The 19,752-nt window shown below is 50.2% G+C and overlaps 1 protein-coding gene across 4 annotated transcripts in view; it reads right to left on the reverse strand.

Annotated features, from left to right (window-relative positions):
* Positions 1 to 19,504, reverse strand: part of IQSEC2 (IQ motif and Sec7 domain ArfGEF 2) — an 87,310-nt gene extending 67,806 nt beyond the window's left edge. For 2 of the 4 annotated variants that reach the window (XM_032267051.1, XM_032267057.1), the window contains exon 1: positions 18,573 to 19,503. In XM_032267051.1, coding sequence (XP_032122942.1) covers positions 18,573 to 19,279 — 707 coding nt within the window. In that variant the 5' untranslated portion in view covers positions 19,280 to 19,503. Of the gene's footprint in view, positions 1 to 17,336; positions 17,356 to 18,572 lie in introns of those variants that run through there. The other 2 variants (XM_032267052.1, XM_032267055.1) reach the window with 2 other exon arrangements.
* Positions 19,505 to 19,752: the final 248 nt, after the last annotated feature.

Consider the following 19,752-nt stretch of genomic DNA (forward strand, 5'->3'; position numbering starts at 1 on the left):
TAAATTTCTTGGGCTTACTTTCAGGAATTGTACTGTCTTATTATCCAGGCCCAAGGAGTGGCCTAAGGGGAAGGGGAGATAGACAGGGCTTGGACATGTGGGTTGGGGTATCTACATATTTCAAGGCTCCATATGGACTACAGGAGGGAAGAGAAGCATGGAGGGCCGAGGGCTTCAACTGATAACTTGCTTGGGCCCTAGAAATGTAGAGGCAGGCAAGTCTATAGAGCCCTAGGCCTCAGGGTTTGTAGGAGGCCCTAGCCTTCACAGATCTGGGTTCAAATCCATTCGTTTGCTGTGCAACCCATGGATGAATCCATTCTTTTCTCTGAACTCAGTTTCTCCAACTGTAAAATGGCATAATAAGTCTGTCTCCAGAGAATTGTGTTGAGGTTTGTAGAATGACAGTAGTTATGAGTCCAAGCTTTGGGTCAGACAGGCCTGGATATGGGTCCCAGCTCTGCCTCTCCTAGCTGTGCAATTTACAACCCTAAGTTTCAGTTTCTTCATCAGTGTAATGGAGATAATTATAGCACTAATATGATAGGGTTGTTGGGAGGATTATGGTTATAAAGAATATGTGGTAACACTGGAAATGCTTAAATGAGAAAATGCTGCTTAATAATGGTTGTGTGCTGAGCATGGTAGCTCACGCCTGTAATCCCAATACTTTGGGAGGCTGAGGTGGGTGGATCACGAGGTCAGGAGTTCGAGACCAGCCTGGCCAATATGGTGAAATCCCGTCCCTACTAAAAATACAAAAATTAGCCAGTAGTGGCGTATACCTGTAGTCCCAGCTACTTGGGAGGCTCAGGCAAGAGAATCACTTGAAACTGGGAGGCAGAGGATCCAGTGAGTCAAGATCACGCCACTGCACTCCAGCCTGGGCGACAGAGTGAGACTGCATCTCAAAAATATTAATAATAATAATAGTTGCGCAAACACTGGCTGTGGTGGTGTTGAGTGGGCGTTCTGCACCCCCCAGGCCCATGCAGCTTTATTTTTCTCCATAGCTCTTATCACTATTTGACATATTATGTATCTTCTTGTTTATTTGTTTCTTTTCCATGCCCCTCCCAGACATCCATACACTAGAATCTCAGCTCCATAGGGCAGAGGTTTTGTCTATTTTGCTCACTGTTTCCAAGTGCCTGGAATAGTGTGAAGTACTTAGATGTTCTTCAAATTTGAATAGTTAGCCAGGCAAGGTGGCAACAGAGAGAAATGAGTCTCTAGGCCTCCCTCAGCTACTAGGGAGGCTGAGACAGGGGGATCACTTGAGCCGAGGAATTTGAGGCTTTAATGTATCTTCCATGTAGACAAGGGTAAAAAGGCATTTGGGGCCAGGCACAGTGGCTCACGCCTGTAATCCTAGCACTTTAGGAGGTCGAGGTGGGAGGATTGCTTGAACCCTGGAGTTTGAGACCAGCCTGGGCAACACAGGGAGATCCCATCTCTACAAAAAACTAAAAATCAGCCAGGCATATTAGTGTGTGCCTATAGTCCCCGCTACTCGGGAGGCTAAAGTGAAGGATTGCTTGAGCCCAGGTGGAGACCAGCCTGGGCATCATAGCAAAACTCTGTCTCTACAAAAATACAAAAATTAGGCAGGCATGATGGTGTGCGCCTATACTCCCAGCTACTCCAGAGGCTGAGGCGGGAAGATTGTCTCAGCCTAACAGTTTGAGACAAGCCTGGACAACATAGGGACACTCTGTCCCTACAAAAAGTCAAAAAATTAGCCAGGTATGGTGGTCCATGCGTGTGGTCCCAACTACTCAGAAGGCTGGGATGGGAGGATCACTTGAGCCCAGGAGGATGAGGCTGCAGTGAGCTGCGATCACATCATTGCACTCCAGCCTAGGCGACAGAGTGAGACTCCATCTCTAAAAAACAAACAACGGCATTTAGCCATAGGAACAGCCAGAATAAAGGCATGGAAGCATAAAGAAGCCTGACATGCTTAGGAAACTCTACATAGTTCAGTACAACTTGAATGTAGGGTTAGGAAGGAAACGGAGTGGTTTGAGGAATGAGTGGGGCTGTGGCCTTACCCAAAGGAGCATTCAAGAGCGTCCCTAAACAACAAGTGGCGCAAAGACTTACTTGCGACAGTGAGAAAGTAGAAAAGCACTAGGGGGAGGTAAAGATGACTCCCAAGTTCAAGTGTCACCTAGATCATGACAGTGTAAAAAGTGAAAGTAGGCCAGGTGCGGTGGCTCACGCCTGTAATCCTAGTACTTTGGTAGGCCGAGGCGAGTGAATTGCCTGAGGTAAGGGGTTCAAGACCAGCCTGGCCAACATGGTGAAACCCTGTGTGTACTAAAAATACAAAAATTAGCCGGGGTGATGGTGGGCACCTATAATCCCAGCTACAGGAAACTGAGGCAGGAAAATCACTTGAACCTGGGGGGTAGAGGTTGCAGTGAGCCCAGATAGTGGCACTTGACTCCAGCCTAGGTGAAAGAGCGAAACTCTGTCTCAAAAAAAAAAAAAAAAAAAAAGTGAAAGTGAAAACCCTTTGAAAGATGATTCAGGTAGAGAGGAAGACTTCTTTCTAAGGACGCCAAGAATCAGACCTAGAAATGACAAAAAAATATAGAGAACAGGTGGATGAGGTAATGGTATTATGCAAGAAAATCTCATGACGATTATTTAAAAAGAAGAAATAGAACCATATGACAAATCAGAAAGCTTGTTGGATACTGGAATCACTTTTAGTAATGGATCCAAACAATCCTGAAGGCAAAGATGGTGGTAAGGGATGCAAAATGAAGGCCATGGCTGTTTCAGTTGCTGGCTATCCTTTTGCTAGTGGTTATTGTTCCCATAGTCCTTGTTTAGCACAACTTACTGAACATGTTCTGGGATGATAAAAATGATGTTGATAGGCAGGGCACGGTGGCTCATGCCTGTAATTCCAGCAAAAATTCTAGAAATTTGTCATTTCTAGGTCTGATTCTTGGCTTCCTTAGAAAGAAGTCTTCCTTTGGGAGGCTGAGGAGGGTGGATCATGAGGTCAGGAGTTGGAGACCAACCTGAACAAGATGGTGAAACTCTGTCTCTACTAAAAATATAAACTTAGCCGGGCGCAGTGGCAGGCACCTATAGTCCCAGCTACTCGGCAGGCTGAGGCAGGAGAATCGCTTGAACCCAGAGGGCAGAGGTTGCAGTGAGCTGAAGTCACGTCACTGCACTCCAGCCTCAGTGACAGAGTGAGGCTCTTTGTCTCAAAAAAAAAAAAAAAAAAGGGCCGGGCGCAGTGGCTCATGCCAGTAATCCCAGCGTTTGGGAGGCCGAGGAAGGTGGATCACGAGGTCAGGAGTTCAAGACCAGACTGGCCAACATGGTGAAACCCTGTCTCTACTAAAAAACACAAAAATTAGCTGGGCATGGTGGCTTGTGCCTGTAATCCCAGGTACTTGGGATGCTGAGGCAGGAGAATTGCTTGAACTGGAACCCGGGAGGCAGAGGTTGCAGTGAGCCAAGATCACACCACTGCACTCCAGCCTGGGCTACAGAGCAAGACTCCATCTCAAAAAAAAAAAAAAATTATGTCGATGATGATGACAATGATGAGGAAGATTTCTATATGCTGCAAATGAAATATCTGCTTATCACTTTTGAAAAGTCTTTTTCAGGAAATAAAGAGACAAATATCATTTCACATTTTAAAGAGAAGAAAGGCAGAGATTACAACCAAGAGAGCCTTGAATACCAGGCAGCACAGCATGAACCTCATTCTGTAATTGCCAGGGAGCCCCTGGAAGCCTTGACCCAAGGAATGATGAGGTCAAAAGCTGCCTCCTTAGAGAATGCCTTCCCTAACCTCATGCTCCTTTCAACCATATGCTATATAATCATAATAAAGTAATAAGCAGGCTTTATTTGGGTCTGAGCATATTCTGCCTTATAATAATCCAAATAATCATAAAGTTACTATTTATTTTTCTTATTTTTTATTTTTTGAGACAGTCTCACTCTGTCACCCAGGCTGGAGTGCAATGGCACGATCATAGCTCACTACAGCCTTGAAATTCTGAGCTCAAGTGATCTTTGGCTCCCAGTCTCCCAAGTAGCTAAGACTACAAGCATGCACCACGATGCCCAGCTAATTTTTTCATTTTTTGTAGAGATGGGGTCTTGCTATGGTGCCCAGGCTGGTCTCAAACTCCTGGCCTCAAGCAATCCTGCCTCGGCCTCCCAAAGTGCTGGGAGTAGAGACATGAGCCACCACGCCCAGCCATAAAGTTACTATTTAGTTATACCTACAGTGGTCCACAGTTGCACCTACTACTTTGCACAATCTTCATCACTTTGTTGTGCAAAGTAGTTCTTCTCATTGTATGGATGCAGTCACTGAGGCTCGGAGGAGCAATGTTACTTACCCAGACTCACACAGCTCATAAGTAGTGGAGCTGAGATTCAAGTCTAGGTTTGTCTGATTCCAAAACCAATGATGCTTTTAACTGCTACAGCTGCTGCTTCCTTCTGTCATCCCAGAGTCAAGCGGCACTGCATCTCCCATCCCAGCCTGCGAGCTTGGCCCCTCTCCCTCATCTGTCTCCTGTCTCCCCACCACGCAGTGCAGCCCAAGGCCTCCACCCCACGAACACTCAAGGAGTGCTTCTAGAAGAGACAATCATTCAAAGATGGAAAGGGGGAACACCAAAAAAGGAAGGTGGGGCTAGGCACAGGTATTGCAGCACAGATCAGCTCGGTACTACATTGAGAGAGAGAGAAGCAAAGGAAAACAGAACTAGCTCTCTAGCCCTGCCTTCTTTCCTCCCTCTGCTGGAGGCAGAGGGATAGAGGTTCAGCCATGATGGGAAAGAGTGGGCGGAAGGGGGAGCAGCTAGCGCAGCCTGCTGTTGCAGAAGCCTCAGCTCAGCCTCGAAGCCCCCTTCTGAGTGCTTGAGGCCCATCTCTGGCCCACCTGCTCCCACCACCTGGAAAAAGAGGCTGGGCTGCCCTCCAAGCACCCAGCCAACCCCAGCAAAGCCCAGCTCACAGCAAACGGAGAGCCTCTCAAGTCACAGAGAGGGCAACCAGAGAGGCGGAGGGGCTGGCCCAGGGGTCCAGAGGGAGGCAGGGGCAGGGCTGGGATCAGAGCCCAGGCGTCTGGTTCCTCAGCTAAGGGCTCACTTGACTCTATGGTCTAGGCAGCAGAGGTTGAGGAAAGGGGTGCTCTGGAGGCCACTGGAAGAATGCGCATGATAAGGGCTGGGGCCAAAAGCAACCCAGGCCCAAATGACGTCATCCAGGCTTGGCTATCTGGGGGACTTACTAATAGTTTCCAGTTTCAGTCTGGGTTGAAAAAGCAAAACAATCATATTTTTTTTTTTTTTTTTGAGATGGAGTTTTGCTCTCATTACCCAGGCTGGAGTGCAATGGCGCGATCTCAGCTCACTGCAACCTCCGCCTCCTGGGTTCAGGCAATTCTCCTGCCTCAGCCTCCTGAGTAGCTGGGACTACAGGCGTGCGCCACCATGCCCAGCTAATTTTCGTATTTTTAGAGACGGGGTTTCACTATGTTGACCAGGATAGTCTCGATCTCTTGACCTCGTGATCCACCTGCCTTGGCCTCCCAAAGTGTTGGGATTATAGGCGTGAGCCACCGCGCCCGGCCTAAAACAACCATTTTTTAGTAGCTTTTGCCTTAGTTTCCATCTCAAGGGCATAAATGTTTATCTCCTCTCTCTCCCAGGACCCCGCCATAACCAAAATGAAGCCAGTGAATGGACAACAAGCCTGGATACAAAGACAGCTCACAGCTCAGTCACACTTTTTTTTTTTTTTTTTTTTTTTTTTTAGAGAGACAGGGTTTCATCATGTCATCATATTGCCCAGGCTGGTCTCGAACCTTCTGGGCTCAAGCAATCCTCCTGCCTCAGCCTCCCAAAGTGCTTGGACTACAGACATGAGTCACCATGCCTGGCTCACCCAAACATTCTGTTAACTCATTCACATACCATAAAATAGAAAGTATGAGAGAAAAGGTAAGCAGCCTACAGGATCAACAGCCTACAGGAAGTTCAACACCCAATGGACAGACATTCCCAAACAAGAAAACAGAGCAAATGAAGGGAAGGAAATGATTAAAGAAGTAACATAAGAATGCCAGGCACAGTGGCTGGCACCTGTAATCCCAGCACTTAGGGAGGCCAAGGCGGGTGGATCACTTGATGTCAGGGGTTTGACACGAGCCTGGCCAACATGGGAAGCTGAGACTTCAGGCATGTGGTCTCATGTAGTCTCATGGTGAAACTCTGTCTCCACTAAAAATACAAAAATTAGCCACATGTCGTGGCACACACCTGTAATCCCAGCTACTCTGGGGGCTGAGGCAGGAAAATCACTTGAATCCAGCAGGCAGAGGTTGAGCCCACTGCACTCCAGCCTGTGCAATGGAGAGTGAGGCTGTATCAAAAGAAAAGAAAGAAAAAAAAAAAAGGCCCAGCATGGTGGCTCACACCTGAAATCCCAGCACTTTGGGAGGCCAAGGTGGGTGGATCACCTGAGGTCAGGAGTTCGAGACCAGCCTGACCAATATGGTGAAACCCCATCTCTACTAAACATACAAAAATTAGCCGGGCATGGTGGCATACGCCTGTAATCCCAGCTACTCAGGAGGCTGAGGCAGGAGAATCTCTTGAACCCAGAAGGCGGAGGTTGCGGTGAGCTGAGATCACGCCACTGCACTCCAGCCTGGGGGACACAGTGAGACTCCATCTCAAAAAATAAACAAAGAAAAAATGAAGAGACATAGTCCTTCAGTCCTTCAAACTGAAAGGGCTCCCTGAGTACCACAAGGGTAAATTAAAAAACAGACTTTATTCTGAGTGCTGGTTACCTAGGTATTTGGTTTGTAAAAAGTGACGGTATCACTTTTGTGACATGGTCACATCACTTCCGATATGAGCACTTTTCTGTATTCATGTTATACTTCAGTATGAAATTTTAAAACAATCCTGGGAGCACAAAGGTTGTGCAACTGTGAGTAATGAGGTATAATTACAGTACACTATTTGGCCCTACGATGACTAACAGTGACACAGTCATAATCACAGAAACAGTGTACTGCCAGTAATTTTTGTAATCAGTCTTTCTAGGTAAAGCACTTAAAGACATAATTATTTTTACAGAATAGAATGCCAATGTAATCAACCTTGCTAAATACACAAATACAGAACATAGAGACTGGGGGGGTGGAAGAGGGGAAGCAGAGATGGGTGGAATGATGGCAGTAATAACTATGTTTTACAAAGTGTGTGGTCAAGAGATGCCGTGGAAAACTGACGAAATAAGAAGTTGCAGTTTAAAATAGTACTTAATAAAGTTATAAAGGTAATTAATAGAGGAGTCCAAACAGTAATAAAACTCAAAATCTGGGAGGGGCTGAGCGTGGTGGCTCATCCCTGCAATCTCAGCACTTTGGAAGGCCAAGGGATGAGGATCACTTGAGCCTAGGAGTTCCAGACCTGCCTGGGCAACATAGCGAGACTCCGTCTGTACAAAAAAAAATTAAAAATTAGCCAGATGTAGTGCACCTGTGGTCCCAACTACTCAGGAGGCTGGGGCAGGAAGATTGCTTGAGTTCAGGAGTTTGAGGTTATAGTGAGCTGTGATCACACCACTGCACTCCAGCCTGGACCACTGGGCGAGACCCTGTCTCAAAAAAGAAAAAAACCTGGGAGGGGGGGTGTTAAGAAAGAGTCAGCCGTTGTAAATAAGCTAAATTATTTGTCATAGTAGGAAAAAGTCTAGATGATGTTTAAAGTTGATAAATAGGAAATAACCATTCAAGTATGTTACTTAGAGATGTGAAGTTACCACCAGAAGAACTAAATGGGAAAAGTGGTTGCTTCTGGGGCTGAGAAGCAGGGGATAGGAAGACATCAGCTTTTTACTACATGAGTCCTTGTATACGATTTTGCCTTTTAAAAATTGTGTATGTGCATTGCTTTGATTTAATTTCTCAAAACAAGCCCCTTCTCTTTCTTTAGAGCTCTGTCTTCCACACTGGAAATACAAAATGGGGAAGCTGATGATTCTGGTGACACAAGGTCCTGTTCTCCAATCTATGCTTCTTTTGAAAACAGGAGTAAGAGAGGCAGGTGAAGGGCTGGCCTCTCCTAAGTAACCCCTTGGCTCCTCACAGCCATCCACGCAGATAACTGTCTTGGCTGCCCCAGCCTGTTCCATCCTCTGGTCCTGTTCAAATCCCATCATGGGCAGTCCAGCCTCTTCAGCCTTACATTCATTCAACTACTTACACCCCTTAGTTATTTATACCTGCCTGAGTCACAGAGGATTTGAGAGTGCTTACTCTGAGAACACAGAATAGAAATTGAACTAGAAAATAAGAACTCCGAAAAGGAAATCAACAAAGATGCTAGAGCTATGCTTCAAATTAACTGGTGGCTAAGGCAAAAAGGAAGATACGGTGAGCTATGACAGCCTCACATTAGGAAAGAGGAAATCTACCAGTTTTCAAGGGAAGCAAAGCTTTGATTCGTTATGTCATCGTCCATGGGAGATTTCATGAAAGAGAAGAAAAATGACTATTTACTGAGCACCTACAAGTATCAGGGAATGTCATTCAAATTATCTTGGCTAACCTTGGGAACTATGCCAGGCACAGTGGCTCATGCCTGTAATCCCTCCACTTTAAGAGGCCAAAGTGGGAGGATCGCCTGAGCCTAAGAGTTCAAGATCAGCACAAGCAACATAAAGAGACTCTTGTCTCTACAAAAAAAAAAAAGTTAGCTGGTCATGGTAGTGCATGCCTGTGGTCCAAGCTACTTGCGAGGCTGAGGTAGGAGGATCACCTGAGGATGTCATGGCTGCAGTGAGCTGTGATTGCACCATCGTTCTCCAGCCTGGCTGATAGAGAGAGACCCTGTCTCAAAACAAGTAAACAACAAACCAACCAACAAAAAATCTTGAGAAATCGGCACTGTTCTTCCGTTTTCCAGAAAAACGAAAGTTCAGAAAAGGTAAAATGACCTAGCTGAGGCCATCCCATGGGTTGGCGTGGAGCATAGATTCAAACCCAGGTCTGTCTGTGTCCAGAGCTCATTCTTTGTGTATCATACTATCAGGCCTCAAAACAGACACCCAGGGCAGAGTTGCCCTGACTAGGTAATGGGGAAATACTAAAGACAGACACAGTTCCACCCTCTTCCATGGAAACAGTAAAAGGGGAATGACAGGCCTGGCTGTCAGGCCAGAAACTGCCTCTGAGCTGCCTCAGTTATTGTAAATGAAGCCATGTAAGGCAAAAAGCAGCAGAAACAAGGCTAGGCCTGGGCTAGGGGGAAAAAGAGAACCCTGGGTTCATTCCCCAGCTATGATTTAAGATTTGATTTCAGAGAGGTTGGAACAGAGCAGCGGGTCTGTCTGACATCAAAACAAGAGCCCCTTAGATGATGCCCCTTCATCGCTTTCTCCCCAGCAAATCACCTAGCCTCCTTTTGAACCCAGTTTTCTCATCTGTGGGACACAAAGATAACAATCCCTGCAACTTGCACAGGATTTAAAGGCAGGAAATACCACATTTAAGAAAAGATGCTCTGAACATTGGCATTCATACTAGGGTGACTCTTTTTTTTTTTTTTTTTTTTTTGAGATGAGGTCTCGCTCTGTTGCCAGGCTGGAGTGCAGTGGCACAATCTCGGCTCACTGCAACCTCTGCCTCCCGGGTTCAGGCGATTCTTCTGCCTCAGACTCCCGAGTAGCTGGGATTACAGGCACACACCACCACACCCAGCTAATTTTTGTATTTTGAGTAGAGACGGAGTTTCACCATGTTGGCCAGAATTGCCATGATCTCCTGACCTTGTGATCTGCTCGCCTAGGCCTCCCAAAGTGCTGGGATTACAGGCATGTGCTCTCTTTTCTGCTCACACCCTGACTGGCCTTATACAAGTCCTTTCTCTCTCTGGGCCCCAGTCTTCTCATCTGTAAAATGAACAGCTTCAGTTGGACAATTTGTCAGAGTCCTTCTAGCTTGTAGTCTCTTGACTTCTACACTGGTATTATTAAAACCCTACTGGTCATGAATGCTGCCACTCCTCAGCTTCCACAGCAGGCTGCGCTCCCCCGTCATCATCTTTCTCCCCATATAGGTTATCTCTACTCCCACTGCCCAAGGACAGGCCTGATCATCTCTCATCTAGACTGCTGCACCAGCCTCCTCCCTGGATGCCCTCCAATCTATCTTCCAAACTGCCCTCTAATGGGATCTCTCTAAAACATGGCTCTTGACATTTCCTCTCACACCGCACAATAGGCGCCTCTCCCTCCAGTTTAAAACACTGTTTGGCCAAGCACGTGGCTCACGCCTGTAATCCTAGTATTTTGGGAGGCCGAAGAGGGTAGCTCACCTGAGGTCAGGAGTTCGAGACCAGCCTGGCCAACATGGCGAAACTCTCTCTCTACTAAAAATACAAAAATTAGCCAAGTGTGGCGGCAGGCATCTATAATCCCAGCTACTTGGGAGGCTGAGGCAGGAGAATCACTTGAACCCAGGGAGCAGAGGTTGCAGTGAGCCGAGATCACACCACTTCACTCCAGCCTGGGCAAAAGAGCAAAACTCCATCTCAAAACAAAAACAAAACGGCAGAAAGCTCCTGGCACTGCTAGTGAAGTGTCATGATGTGAGCCGGGTGACCCTCCAGACTCCCCTCTGAGCCTCCCAGTTTGTGCTCTAGTTTGTACTGAACTCAAAAAAAAAAAAAAACCTCCCCGCACACATATCCTGCTGGGCCCATACCTCTGTGCATTTGCTCATGCTGGCCCCTCTGCCTTAACCTCCCCTTTGCCCCCCAACCCACATGCTGTCCCTCTTCACCTAGCTAACTCCAACTCATCCTCCAAGTCTCAGCTCAGGTGTCGCCTCCTCCAGTAAGCCTTCCCTGACAGTCTGGGTTGATGTCCCTCCTTTGAGCCCCCTGTGCTTCCCTCTGGCATAACACACTAAATAGCACATTGCAATAGTCTATTTCCACCACCACCTTCTCCACCCAATTATGAGCGCCTTGAAGCCAGGAACTGTATCAATACTAACCATGGACTTCTCTGCCTGGCATGCAATATTCACTGGACTGACCTCTCTCTCAGAAATGTGGTAGGCTGCCACGTGGCTTCTCCTCCTGTCCTCCCACAACACAGAGCTTTACAGAATCATTATTAATAATAATGCTTATCGCTGAGTAAACACATACCGTGTGTTCAGCGCTTCTTCTACGTCATTGTATTTAATTTTCCCAACAATCACAATGAGATGAGTTGTTTGTGAACTGGCTGGCATATCAGATGTACAGTTGTGTGAGATGCCTCCCAGATTTGTAAGAAAATGTGGGGGAAGTGCCAAGTTAGGTACTTTTCATCACAAATATAATGGCAATAATTCTAAAGTGGTTATATAAAGGAAAATATTGGCTTTATTCAGGTGAATACAGTATGCTGTATCCTAGAATCCAGTAGGAAATCACAGGGCCTGGATATGCAGTCATATCACTCCTTTAAAAAGGTATAAAAATCACATCACTCCAAAGAAATGCACTAGTGAAACATTAGTGAAATGGTACCTATCAGGTGATGATAGTGACACATTTACATCTAAAATGTTAGAGGAATAATCCTGATCAGATTTGTAGCTCTGGCTTGCCATCTTTGTTTTGGAAGAGATGCTATGCGTCTGTCTTTGCATTGTTGTGTGTTTGCTACATTCCACCTCTAGGGGGCAGAGCAGTCTCATGTAATATTTAACATCCCCAGCTTTCCAGCCTGATCAGGACCTTGATGTACAGGTATGCCAGTCAGCCAAGAAAATATCTGATACAATTTTTATTGGGAAATGGGGGGTGTGCAACATGAATCTCATACATCAGAAAATACAGTTGTTTTATTCCTATTTACTACCTGAGAAAACTGAGGCTCTGAAAGCGAAGTGATTTGCCTAGGGTTGCACAAAGTCTTTCCACGGCACCACACTTTCCCTGAATGCTAAGGTCCCAGAGAGCTTCAGCTACTAAGCACTGGGGAATGGTCTTCTCTGTGTAAATGCTTCCAAAATGCACGCTTGGAGAGAAACCAAATGCCATGAGGAAGTTGTAGTAACTGGCAAATTATCTTGCCCTAAATGAGCTTCCCCAAAAGAGGAAGTCAGTCACTTACTACGCATTCTTCCCCATGAGCAATGTTTATGATTCTGCCAGGGAACACGCCAGTGAGTGAGGCAGAGGGACCAAGTCTTTTGTCAACCCTAAGATACTATGTCCAGCTCAGGATCTGAGCTCAAGAAAGATTTGATGGATAAATAAGCAACTTCCCACTGGGCTGGGTGAACTGCACACAGGTCCTGTGCAGGCCTCTTTGCTCCAGTCATGACCACGGCCTGACATGGTAGGGAGAGATAATGATCAGCAGATTGGTCTAAATGTCTCCAAAGTCTCATCCAACTCTGCTACCTTAATGTTCTATGAATCGGGGGGCAGGTGAGTGTGAGAAGAGACAGCAAAGGCCAAAATGGCTCCAGGAAGCAGGAGAAAAAAGCCACAGAAAAGCCAAAATAATTGTTTTTTTCTTTAGGGACGGGATCTCGATTTGTTGCCCAGGCTGGAGTGCAGTGGCACAATCATAGCTCACTGTAAACTCAACCTCCTTGGCTCAAGCCATCCTCCCACTTGACCTCCCAAAGTGCTGGGAGCTCCCATGCCTACCCCAAAAGAATTCTGCAGTTGTCATTTCTCACTACAGGATTCCTGGAAGGAAGAAAAAATTAGGTACCTTTGGCCATCAGTTCAGCAGGACTCAATCAGACATTCATTTGTCTACTCAGCATTTATTAAGTAGCTACTATGTGCTGTGCTATGTGTTTTCAAGTTTATAGCCCCTTCACTCATCACAGCTCCTAACACAGAACCTAACACACAACATGCACTTCAGTATAAGTCAGTTAAATCTAAATCTGAAGGGGCTGTCAGTCTAACAGAGGGGACACGAGATGTAAATAACCACAAAGGAATAAAAAGGGGCAGAGTGCTCATTGAGAGAGTCAAGGATAGAGCAAGCATTGAGACACACCAGCAAACAGACAGGGGAGAGGTGACAGCTGAGTCCAGCCTAGGAACTGGGCACAGCAGCCCAAGAGAAGGGAACAACATGAGCAAAGATCTAGAGGCCAGCAGAAGGCCCAAGTGGGCTAACCATGGGGGCACACGGGTCAGTCTGGCTGGAGCATGGTCTGTAAAAAGACAAGAGGTTAGGCCGGGCGCAGTGGCTCATGCCTGTAATCCCAGCACTTTGTGAGGCCGAGGCGGGTGGATCACCTAAGGTCAGGAGTTCAAGACCAGCCTAACCAACATGGTGAAACCCCATCTCTATTAAAAATACAAAGTTAGCTGGGCGTGGTGGCGCATGCCTGTAATCCCAGCTACTCAGGAGGCTGAGGCAGGAGAATCCCTTGAACCCGGGAGGCGTAAGTTGCGGTGAGCCAAGATCACACCTTTGCACTCCAGCCTGGGTGACAAGAGTGAAACTCTGTATCAAAAAAACCAAAAAACAAAACAAACACTTATCTGGCAGGGGCTCTGTGCAAATGAGACAAGAAGTAGTGCTCCAGGGTGGGTTAGAACACTGCAGACCCTGGAGCGCAACTCCCTGGGTTTCCCCAGCTCCTTCACAGTTCTGCCACTTATTCACTGAGTGACCCTGGGTAGGCTATCCATCCTTTCTGGGCCTCAGTTTCCTCATCTGTAAAACGGAGTTAATAACAATATCTACACGAGAGGATTCATGTGGAGATTGAATGAATTAATACATGGGAAGCGCTTAGAACAAATAGTGCTTAGCACACAGTAAGAGCAGTGAAAAAATGTTAGCTATTATTACATAAAGCCACGTAGCATGGGGCCTGGCACACAGGAGGCTGAGACTCACTCAGCACACGTGTGGCCTCTTCCCCATGCTCCAAGCCTTTACTCTGCACCCAGCAAATTCAGAGAAAGGGGTAGGACAGAGGAGGAAAGGGCAGGCAGCAAGTCTGGTCTGATGTCTTCCTCCTGGCTGCCACCTCCACGAAGGGACCACTCACATTCCTTCCATATCCCCATCCCTTACCCGCCACCCAGCTACTCAACCAGCAGCCTGGCCTGCCCTGATCCCTCCTTCCTCTGAGAACTCCCACTCCTCACCACTCCTGCCACTCATTCTGCCCTGAGCACTGTCTCTATGGCAGGGCTAGTAGGCCTGCAACCCTGTCTCCCTGGACGGAGGGGAGCGGGGGTTCTGCAAGCCCTAAAAGCTCGGTGTTTGCTCAGCCTGGTGGCCCCTCCTGCACTGTGCACACAGCCAAGAAATGTTTGTGGATGACAACAACCCCATTCTTGCCCCAAATCTAGATAGAGAAGCAAGACTCACATTCTCATTAAATTCAACATTATCGTTTCCTCCCACACCAAGATAATGCTCACAACACAGTGGGAGGGAAGATAAATGGTTTTCCCTCCTGGGAAGGAGAGACACCCCCTGGGAAAAGTACCCAAGACCCCATAGGAGAGACTTCCCCTGAGCCTCTTCCTGGGCTCACTCTCTCACGCGCTGTCTCTCAGTGGCCTTAGCCCCTGCGTGGGGCAAGCTGACATCCCACCGCAAGCAGAGGACAGCATGTGGTAGACCATACATTGCCCTGGCTGTCAAGAATACCAGGTTAGGCCGGGCATGGTGGCTCAGCACTTTGGGAGGCCAAGGAAGATCGCTTGAGCCCAGGAGTTTGAGACCAGCCTGGGCAACACAGAGAGACCCCATCTCTGCTTAAAAAAAAAAAAAATTGGGAGGATAGCAAGTAGAAGGTCCAGTCTGGTGTTCTTTTTTTGCAATCATTGCTCACTGCAGCCTTGAACTCCTGAGCTCACTTGAGTGAGCTATGTTCGCAACACTGCACTCCAGCCTGAGAGACAGAGCAAGACCCTGTCTCAAAAACGAAACAAAACCAAACGTACACACACACGCACACACACACACACCCCACACACACACACACACACACACACACACACACACACCAGGCCAGCCCCTCTAGTTGCTATCTCCAAATGTAAGCCAGCTTGTGGGGTGGGTGGGGGTGGGGGTAGAGGAAGGAGAGTTGCCACCATACCAGCTTCAGCCCACCACCGCCTACAGCAGAGCCAGAGCTGGGCCCATGCAAAAAGCGTGGGAAACACAGCTCTTCAGCGTGGAGCAACTCAGCAGTGGCCCCTAGCACTCCTATAAATCATTCTAGGTGGCAGAACTGCAAGGGGGCCAAGCCAAGATCAACAACAAAAGCAGAGCTGTTCTCTAATCAGCCGGGCTTGGGGTGGGTATGTGGTCAATTCCAGCTAAAAAGACCTGAGCATTAGTCAGTACCAACGACTACTAGAAAGCAAGCAAACAAATCATTTGCGTACAGAGGACCCATGACCAAAAGGAGACAGGGACGCATCTCACTCTGTCTGCACTAGAAAGGCCACACCCAGAGCACAGCAGAAGGGATACTGGCGTCCTGGAACCTGTCCAGAGGGGATGGTGCAGGAGGATATGGGAAGCCTGCGTGGATGACACGGATGGGGGTGGGCATGACAGCTGATGTCCAATGCAGTAGAGGGAAAGTTCACAGGATTGGGAGTCTGTCTTATTAGTAACGTAACCTCTGGTGGGCTTCACTTCTCTGATCCCCCAGTTTCTTGTGCTGTAAAATGTGGATCGTGGTGACAGAAGCATGGCATCAGTGGGAAAACTAAAGACAGTCCCTGGGCACAGCAAGGGGGCGGGGGGGGGCCCCAACAAGCCCCAGCTTGGCCCAGGTGCCACTCTCCCCTCTTCCTCCACCAGGGGGAGCCTGGGGACCAGGAGCGCCCAGCCTGTACCCACTCTACCTAGCCTCCCCCAATGCTGCAGCCTCTGCTGCTAAACTCCCACCCTGCCTGCCCTCGCTTCCAGCGGCTTCTCACCCACTCCTTACAAACCCAGAACAGGCCTAGCAGGGGAATCGCTTGCAGCAGCAGCAATGACAGCAATGGCTACTGCATCAACAGGCCCTCCTGATGGCAGGCCAGGAGGGAGAGTGGAAAGGAGGGAGACAGAGCCTTCTTCCCTGCGCTGTCAACTCCCCACTCATCCCAGACGTGTCTCCTGCTCTAATCCTTTAGAGACCTAAGGCTCTCCTGGTCTCTCCCAGCTCAGTGCCAGTGCAGCTCCTGAGGCCAAGACACTCCTGTGGGTTGGAGAGCTCCAGAGAAAAAATAACAGGCCTGGGAGACAGGAAGACTTGGGTTCTAGTCCCAGCTCCATTAGCAACTAGTAGGGTAACCCTGAGCTAGGTCCCTTCATCTTGGAGCCTCAGTTTCCCCATCTCTAAAAATGCAGTTGCCAGCACTCAGTGCACAAGGCTTGTTGTGAAGTCCAAAAGAGGTAATAATGGGTGTGCGAATAGTTAATATATGGTCAGGAGAGGAGCTTAAAGCACTACCTAAACCCCTTTATTAATCCAGTAGGAAATGCGAAGCAAGGAAATGCAACAAGCAACCTTGGGGGTTCACAAAAAGAGGGAAGGACCAAGACGTAGGCCTGCACAGACGGCAGAAACATGGAGCTCAGGAGCAAGCAGGCGTCCAGCCAGCCAACTGATTCAGACCAATGTCTGCAGGATGGAGAGCCAGAGTCATGGAATCCCATATGTGGGGACCACCCAGGTCATTTCCCTGGGCTTTCTACCTGACTCAGGAATCACGCTTCCTCCAGATTTCCCAGACTCCACCTGGGCTCCACTGAGAGCTCCAGGTCCAACCAGCTCCCACTTCTACCTCTCGAGGCAGTCCACTACACCACCAGAAGGCCAGGTTAGAAAGTTCTTCCTAACTGAACCTAAATGTTCCCACTGTTCTGGGTTCTGCTCCCTGAAGCCACACATAATTGAGTCTGCTCCCTCTGTCACAGGTCTGACTCCTCTAGAAAACTCTTCTGCAGCCAGGCTCGAAGACCACCATGCCCCATGCAGTCTTCCTCTGCCCCTGGCCCACCACAGCCCTCTCCTGAATGGATCTTGGTCTACCTGTGTCTCTCTTCCAGTGTGACACCCCGAGGCACACAGTCAGTCCTCCCAGACTGAGCTCACAGCAGCCCTGCCTGGGCAGGAAAGCCCATTTCCTTTGCCCCAGACTCCTCGGGCCAGTCTACACTAAAACTCAGCTTAGGGTGCGCTGCAGTGGAGCCCAGCCGAGCCCTCAAGCTACAGCTGCTGCTCCTGGGGCCCAGCCATCTCAACCCAGCACCCCAGCCTGCTGCCTCACCACGGGGGAGTTGCAGAGAGCTGTCTCCCGGCAGATTTCCTGAGGCAGAAGGTTTCCCCACCCCCAGCCCAGCCTCCAAGAGACACTCCACTGGTTGTGGCACATGGTAGGACCAGCTGAGCAGTGAGAGGAGGGGGAAGCTTGTCCATTCGCTACAGGACTTCAGACTTGCTCTGTAGTGTGGCTGGATTAAACACAGAACCATCAAATCTGAGCTGGAGGGGTACTTCAAGAGCATTCAAGACAGACCTGGCCGTTTAAAGAGATACGAGGGAACTGACGGCTTAAGAGAGAAAGAGACTCAGTCAAGGTCACAAAGCCAATCTGCAGCAGAGCTGGAAGGGGAACTCAGGTCTCCCAACTCCCAGCTCAGTGTTCCTTCGAATACGGCAGAAAAGAAATAAGGGGAGCCTTTAGGGCAGCCGCGAGCCTGCACGCCCTTGACTCTCTCAGCCCGATACATTTATCCCAATCGGCTCACCATGGTGTCTGCACAGAAAAAGTGGACCCAGCCCATTTCCCACCAACCCAAGACATAGTGCCAAGGTGTCCCAAATAGACACAAGACCCCAGCGCAGGAACCCAGCAGAGGGGAGATCTAGACTTCCCTTCCCGGTAGGGCTCTTTAAATGGGTGTTGTTTTTCTTGAAGGGTGGAAAGGGGGTGGACTTTGAGGAACTAGCCAAGGGCCTGGCCTCCATCTTTGCTCCCCCATCTTTGCTCCCCCCCGGCCAGAATGTGCTGCAGTTCCCCTCAGAGAGATGTCTCAGCCTCCAGCAGCCATTCTGGTCCCCACCTGCCTCTCTGGTAAAGGATGGAGCTGAGGCGGCCAGAGGAGAAAAGATCAGGCAAAAAGAAAAAAAGAAAAAGGGGGGAAAAGGCGGGGTAGGGGGGCTTTCTCTCCCCTGGGGCTCTGAGTAGACACCCTCACCGACCATAAAAATTCCAACCAGCATATCCAAAATAAATAAATAAATGAAAACCCATCTTTTAGCAAGGATGCAGCTAGGGGTTGAAGAAGTGGAGGCGGGGGAGGCGCCTGCACTCATCTGGCCAACCCAGTCTGGGGTGGCCAGGGAAGGGGTGTCGGCTGGATGAGGGGGACCTAGCTTATCCTGGCGGGTTGGGACAGGAGAGGAAGACATGGAATCAGACACTGGCTTCTTACTCTATCAGCCGGACAAGTTGGAGAGGGATCTAGAGGGAAGAGCCGGGGTACAAACACACATTCCTTACTTTCTCTGGAGGGTTGTGGCCGGGCTGGTGCTGGTACTGGTGCTGTGGCCTCCGCCGGCGCCGGGACTGGAGCTCCTGGATGCGCCACGGCTCAGCTGGCCCCGCTCCCGCGGTGGCCGCGGCCCCACGCCCACCGCTGCCGAATAGCCGGCTTCCTTCTCGCGGCCGGGGTGCGCCGGCCCGGCCTCCCGCCCGCCACGCTCGCGACCCAGGGCTGGGTTCTCGTGGTGCAGGTGGCACTGGGCCACGTCGCGCTCGCGGGCTGTGTAACCGGTAGTGTCCTGGAGCGGGTAGGAGGCGTCCCGCTCCTTGTCCCGATACACAGCCTCCCGATTCTGGTAGGCACCTTCCCGGTTCGGGTAGCCTACGTCCCGGGCCGCCTGGTGGAACTGGCTCTCCCGCAGCTCGCGGTGGTGGAACTGGGTCTCGCGCAGGTTCTGGTACTGGCTCTCGCGGCCCGGGCTATCCCGCGCGCCGTGGGGGTCCCGGTGCAGCTCCCCGCGGTGCAGCTGGCTCTCCTCTCGCAGGTCGCGGTTCTCCTGGGTGAGCTGGTCCAGCTGGCCCTCCAGCTCCTCGATGCGCCGCCGCTGGGTCTCCAGCAGCTGCTGCTGGCTCTCGATGATATTGTTCAGCTCCAGCAGGTACTCCACGGCCCGATTTGGGCTCTCCGATCCCGGGCCGCCCGGGGGCCCCGACCCCGCCTCCATCCTGGCGGCCCAGGGGCAGGGGAACGGGCAGGAGAGCCCGGTCCCCGCTCTCTCACGGCGCCACCCTCCCCCGGGCCCAGCCGGGGGAGGGGGCCGGCGGGACGCAAGGGCGCGCACCGGGCTCGAGGGCCCGGGGGCCCTAGGGGGCCCTGGAGACAGCGCTGGGGCCGGCGGCACGGGGAGCAGGAGCTGAGGCTGCCGCCGCCGCCGCCACCACCACCACAGCCACTGCTCGGGAGGACGCGGCCCACGGCGCTCCGCCCGCTGCGGAGTCACTGCGCAGCGCGGCCGCGCGGGACCGCCCCGGCCGCCGGCCCGCCCCCCGCCCCTGCCCCCACCCGGCTCGCCCGGCTCGCCCCCGCGCGCCCCACCTGCGGCTGCCACCCGCACCCGCAGCTGGACCGGCCCCAAGGCACCTGCGCCCGGCGACGGCCAGCCCCATCACAGCCCGAAAGAGATCTCTCCATTCCACC

This window comes from Sapajus apella, unplaced genomic scaffold, assembly GCF_009761245.1.
Source record: "Sapajus apella isolate SASKATOON/1434 unplaced genomic scaffold, GSC_monkey_1.0 scaffold164, whole genome shotgun sequence".
Classification (NCBI taxonomy): Eukaryota; Metazoa; Chordata; class Mammalia; order Primates; family Cebidae; genus Sapajus; species Sapajus apella.